We start from the raw sequence: 6,000 nt of genomic DNA, 5'->3' as shown, positions 1-6,000 counted from the left end.
GCGTTCACAGCTGTCCGTTTTCTCTGGCAGCTAACAACTTAAGTTGTGAGGGTATTAGAGACTCGGCGGTGAATTAGAAGTGCACAGTGCAGAGGGGGTAGCCAGGAGGCTTTCTTCTGCATGCAGACAGTTGCTAATCATATCATGGTGCAGGGGGATTGCTTTCTATGGAGGTGTTGCTGGATGAAGAGAAGTTAGGAATGGAGGGAGTGGAAGACTGGCCATATAAACATTAATATTTTATTATTATATTAAATTATAATAATATAAATATTAAGAAGCAACAAGTAAAGGAAGATGAATGCACATGAGAAGCCACAGTTGTTCGTCATAGCTGGGAACTGAGCATGTGTGATCACATGATACTCATCCAAAAGCAGAGATAAATTAGACCAGACTTTGACGTTTATCCAGCTCATAGGCATCGCATCTTTTGAGCCCTAGGGAGGATTTTCAGATCGGCGCTCCCAGGTGCCTGCTAAGGCTATGCGCCAGTGTCAACATTAGGACGTTGAAGTCTTTGCATTCTTTTCATTGACATTATATCATGAGAGCTGGAGAGACGGCTCAGCGGTTAAGAGCAGTGGCCGCTCTTCCAGAGGACCCGGGTTCAATTCCCAGCACCCACATGGCAGTTCACAACTGTCTGTAACTCCAGTTCCAGGGGATCGACATCCTCACACAGACATATATGCAGGCAAGACACTAATGCACATAAAACAAAAATAGATGAAGTATTTTTAAAATAAAATGAATTAAATCATATCATGACAGAAGAGAACAGATGTTCGGTCACACGGTCTTACTTTCAGTAGGTACACATCAGGCTCTCATGTGACAGCTCAAAGTTCTGTGTTTTTTTCCTGTTAAAAAAAAATCAAGTGCTTTTATAATTCTGCAACTGATTCTGTGACCAACAAAGAATGTACCCAGACCAGTAATAGAAAAGGACTCTCCTCTTATGCCTAAATAGCCATCATGTGTTTCAGTCTGAGTTGAATTGTATATTTCTTCTTCTTCCCTTTTAAACAGGAATTGTTTGACAGAAGATGGAAAAAGTTCTGGAGAAGTTAGATGTTCTGGATGAGAATGCAAGGGTACTTGCAGCCGCCAGATCAAAGGTGTATGAAGTGGAAGCTGGGAATACTGTACCGTTAAAAAAAAAACCTAACATTTCAGATAAGATTTTTACTTTATAATTAATGATGCATTAATATGACAAGTTCATTTATATCTTCATATAAATGGCTTTTAACTTTATAAGAAGATCAGTTGAAAGTCATTTATCTAAGAAGATAATAAAAATACTTATTAAGTAATCAAGGACATACATAATTCAGTGGTAGAGATACTGGAGGCCCCAGGACAGCAAAAAAGAACAGCAATGATAACAATTAACTATATAAGATCACTTCTAGGTAGCTGTCATGTGCTAGGTCACATATGTATCAAAACTGCTTTAAAAAATACTGCCTCCCAAGCACTAAATATGGCTACCCACAGTTGTTACCAATATGATAAGTACATACAAAGTTACTTAGTAGATACCTGAAAAGTATCAAGTCCCACCTCTAACCAAGAAGCTATTTGCAATTGACAGCTACTGGAAGAGGGAAAATCAGTTTTTTTTCAATGGAATGACACTCTAGGACAAGCTGCATGCTCAGGAGCAATTGGTCAACACAAATTGGACTCTGTGGTTTTGGGTTTTTGGTTTGTTTTAAAGAAAGGAAGAACACAAAGTTGGGGGCAGATCTCAGAGGAATAGGATAAGAGGAAACAATATGATCAAAATACAGTGTAGAACATTCTCAAAAAAATATAAGTAAAACTTTAAAAAGGAAAAGTAACATTTGGCATTGTTACTGGATTAAGAATAATTGAACTATATAGAAACAAAGTAAACTTAAGTAGGCAGGACTCAGAATTCAAGGCAAAACAGTTAACCAAGGTAATACTTCCCAAATATTAGAGTTTTAGCACGAGTAAGTTGACTTTTGTTCCCCGGAAATTATTTTTAAATATAGGCTCAAAACAACCTACAGCTCCAACAGCCATCCAGCAGGGAGGAACCCTGCAGTTTAGTCTACTTGATTTCTCCATGTCCTGCAGCCAAAGTGTGTGAGTGACATCGCCAGCAATATGGTCTTAGCTAGTTCAGTTCTGACACTCCATCAGCTGTACAGACAATAGTCTTATTATTTTCATGGTCTTAGGGACGGACCTCCATGGACAGTCCTAGAGAGGAAACCCACCACTTACACTGAGGCCATCCCCTAACAGCCCTATTGCTCTTGGAAGTGCCTTTTCAACTCACACTTCTTTCAAAATAATATATAAACACATGATGTAATTTAAAGACCTTTTTACACTCATCCCAAGCAAATGTTAATCTTGAGATTTAAAAAACCAAGGGGATTTTTTTTTAAGTTAGCAAGGTTTAATAAAACAAAAAAGATTCCATCACTTGAACCAATTGTTTCATCAAAATGATGGTGCTGAGTACAGCAGTGTGGATGGAAACGCTACCTCATCTAGCTTTCTCTGATCCACTGTCAATCACCTTTTATGAGACATCTGGCCTCTTCACCCTGGGGTGCTACCACTGCTGTAGGTCCACTGGATGTCTCCCCACCCCCAAGGGTCCTAAGTGAAGCCTGATTACTCTGATGCCCCTAGAACAGGGCCAAAGGCATTCATGCATTGGCCTGGCATTCCCACCTCTTGAGCCAGCTCCCTGGGTGAGGGTGACAAGTTCCAAGAAGGATCTGAGGCCTCACTTCTCCATCAGAGATACCTAACTGGTTAAAGACCTACAGACTGAATGAACAATCCCCACTCCAGTGTACTTTCTTGCAGGGAACAAATGCAAACATATTCTCTAGGGAAAAGAATTGCTTACCCCCCAGGACAAGCTTAATCATTCCTTCTCATACTGTTCTATCCCTGTATTCATCTATTGCTGGCCATTGCCTCTGGTACTTTGGGGAGCTGTCATTACTTAAAGTATACTTAGCTCCAGTATCCACTGAAACACAAGTGTTTTGCACATTAGTCAGGAACCAACAAATCTACAGTTCAATGTGGAGTCTGTAATCACCAGTTACCTTGGGTGCAGTGTCAAAGATTCCCTTCCTCCACACCAAGGAGTTGAAGCAGGAATACCTGGTACCTCCTGGTATTTTACTCCCTTTACCCTGATTAATTGGCACCCCGCCTTTAAAGCCTCCAAAGCACAGCATTTGGATTTCTAGCAATCCCGTCTCCCGTCCCCCAGAAGGAACTTTGACAGGGATCTTGCCACCTTTGCTTTCAAGTAACCTGGACAGGTCCAGTCATCCTTTTTCATCTCCTAAGGATTTTAGAACCGTCTGATTCCAACTTATCTGCCAGTGTGAGTCATTCAGATCTGCCACAGCTCTCCTTCCTCATAAAGATTGCATCCCACTGTGGAGCTCAGCAAAGGCCATTGAAGGCCCAGTTCAGTATTTGATGCCCATTCCTGTTCAGCTTTGTAGAATGGGCATCAAACACTGGCCCTCAAAGCCACATCCCTACCTATCCTCTGCTGTCTTCCAGTCCCTGATATATGGGCCCCCAAGCTGGCAATAACTGGCATGTAAGGGACTATCCATCAGGAAGTTGTCTCCCTCTGATTTCCTCTGATCCTACAGCTTTTGTCTGAAGGAGGTATGAGTAATTCTATTACTTGGTTCCTCTGTTTCTACTGCGCCTTGACCCCAAAAGCTAAGCAGTGAGAAACTCTTCTTACCCAGAACTCTTTCTTGGTTGAAGTCATTCAGATACTGAACATCTCCTGCTTATCACAGTTTCCTACACTGTGCCTATTAGGGCTCTATCTGCATGCCGAATCATAGGTTTTCCTTTTAGTTAACACTCAGACCTGAGGGCTCTCTTCTGTCACTTCTACAGTGCAAATTCTAATTGGTTTTAATAATAAAACCCAGAGATTTCAGGGTGAAAGCTGAAAGATCGGAGACACAGAGCAGTTAGCCACTAGAGAGACTTCTTACCTCTTGGAATCCTCAGACTGAAAGGGGCCCAGCTCCCAGTCTCCACCTCACCTTATCACTTCCTCTCTCTACCCAGCCATATCACTTCCTGTTTCTTCTCCCAAGTACTGGGATCAAAGGCATGAGATTCTAAGTGCTGGGATGAAAGGTGTGTACCACCACTGCTGGGCCTCTAGTGGCTAGCTCCCGGCTCTGATCTATAGGCAAGCTTTATATGTTAGAGCACAAGTAAAGTGTCACGGCACGCTTACTTCTTCACTCCCTTCTCACTCTCTACACCTTCTCCTGGGTTCCCAGGAAGGGCTGTCTGACAGATCCAGCTTCTAATCTCCTCCCACAGAGTCCTCCCCGCTGTGAGAAATACCAAGTCAACACCTACATCTCGTCCTTTTATTTCATCCTTTCTACCAAATCAGAGGCTAGTGCCGAGATTTGCATCTACATGTCTTTTTCCCATGGGAATTCCTTCCTTACAGAGGTAAGTTCATTCTGGGTGGAAAGATGAACTTCAGTTACAAGCACAGACCATACAAGTGATGCCATAGCTCGCTTACCATCATATCCATGCCACTTACCAGATTGTAATATATCATCTGGTCCATTAGCCAGTTGGAAAGCATCTCCTTACTCAGGTCATAGACATCAGTCATCCAAAAGGAATGCCACCACATTCCACATAGAGGAAGATGATCACCCTGGGATATCTTGCAAGCATGCTGAACTCTCAGATGGCTCAATTCTGGTTGCATGTCTTATCACCCATAAAGAAGCATACAATTGATAGTGCAGAAAAGAAGCACAGTATCTCATATCATACTAGAAAAGAAAGCCATGTTAGGATTGCTTACAAAGGATGCTCCACCCTCAGATGGATCAATATCAGTAGCATGTCTTATTACCCATCACAGGGGACATGTAGCTGCACCTCTCCAAATCATATTTGATTGTTGGTCCCTGTACAGATGTGAACTATATGATTCTTTCTGGAGAGACACAAGCAAACATCTGCTCACCACAGGAGGAGCATAGACAACAGATCAAAAAACCGGTGAACCCAGTGAGTTTATTGGGGTTACTTGTGAGAGCATGCATACCTCAGAGGCAGCTACATCACCAAACAGTCTACTCCAGCATCAATGATAACACATAAAAGCCATATCCTAGCCAGGTGGTGGTGGCACACACCTTTAATCCCAGCACTTGGGAGGCAGAGCCAGGCAGATCTCTGTGAGTTTGAGGCCAGCCTGGGCTACCAAGTGAGTTCCAGGAAAGGCGCAAAGCTACACAGAGGAACCTTGTCTCGAAAAACCAAAAAAAAAAGAGAGAGAGAGAGAGAGAGAGAGAGAGAGAGAGAGAGAGAGAGAGAAGCCATATCCTTGGATTCCCTTCAAAATTCGCAAGTGGCTCCACTGATGAGCAGCTGGTTACAACTTCTATAACTTGGGCAGGGACCTTGAAGATCTTTCTTTCTCAACTTCCCAAGTCTTATAAGTTTCATGAGCCTCCTGTCCTATGGCCCTCCCTCCTCCCTCCAGGCAGGAAGATTTCAGTTCAGAGGAAATGAGTCTACAGCAATTATATAGGTCTCTCCTTAAATTCTAAAAATTTAGAGTTAAAAAGGCTCCTGAATGGGTATCAGTGTGTTACCTTTATTGAATAGATGGGGTAAGAGTCATAGAGGTTATACAGTAAAGGTATAAGGTTCTTTTCAAATTGTAATGCATAGTGTTTTCAGTCTTTAATTATAAATCTGAAATATTTTCCATTATTCCCTTACACATAAATTCTCTCTGTCTCTCTATCTCCCTCTCCCTGTAGAGAAAGAGAGAAAATAATTTTTGTACTTAATATAGAGAATTTTGCCTGTAGAAAGAACACTTACTTTTTCATTTTGACTTCACTGCAGAAAACCAACATTCAGCTTAAACAGAGAGGAAATCGTTTGACTACACCTCTGCTGTTTGAT

General features: G+C 42.0%; 1 protein-coding gene across 1 annotated transcript in view; it reads left to right on the top strand.

The window, feature by feature from the left end:
* Positions 1-1,049: 1,049 nt before the first annotated feature.
* The window catches only part of C2H1orf141 (chromosome 2 C1orf141 homolog), a 43,504-nt gene continuing 38,553 nt past the window's right edge, over positions 1,050-6,000 (top strand). The window contains exons 1-2 of the mRNA XM_036178580.1: positions 1,050-1,148; positions 4,375-4,512. Of these exons, the coding sequence (XP_036034473.1) occupies positions 1,050-1,148; positions 4,375-4,512 (237 nt within the window). The remainder of the gene's footprint in view (positions 1,149-4,374; positions 4,513-6,000) is intronic.

Source organism: Onychomys torridus, chromosome 2 (assembly GCF_903995425.1).
Source record: "Onychomys torridus chromosome 2, mOncTor1.1, whole genome shotgun sequence".
In the NCBI taxonomy this organism is placed as follows: domain Eukaryota; kingdom Metazoa; phylum Chordata; class Mammalia; order Rodentia; family Cricetidae; genus Onychomys; species Onychomys torridus.
This window is presented reverse-complemented; position numbering and strand designations above follow the sequence as displayed.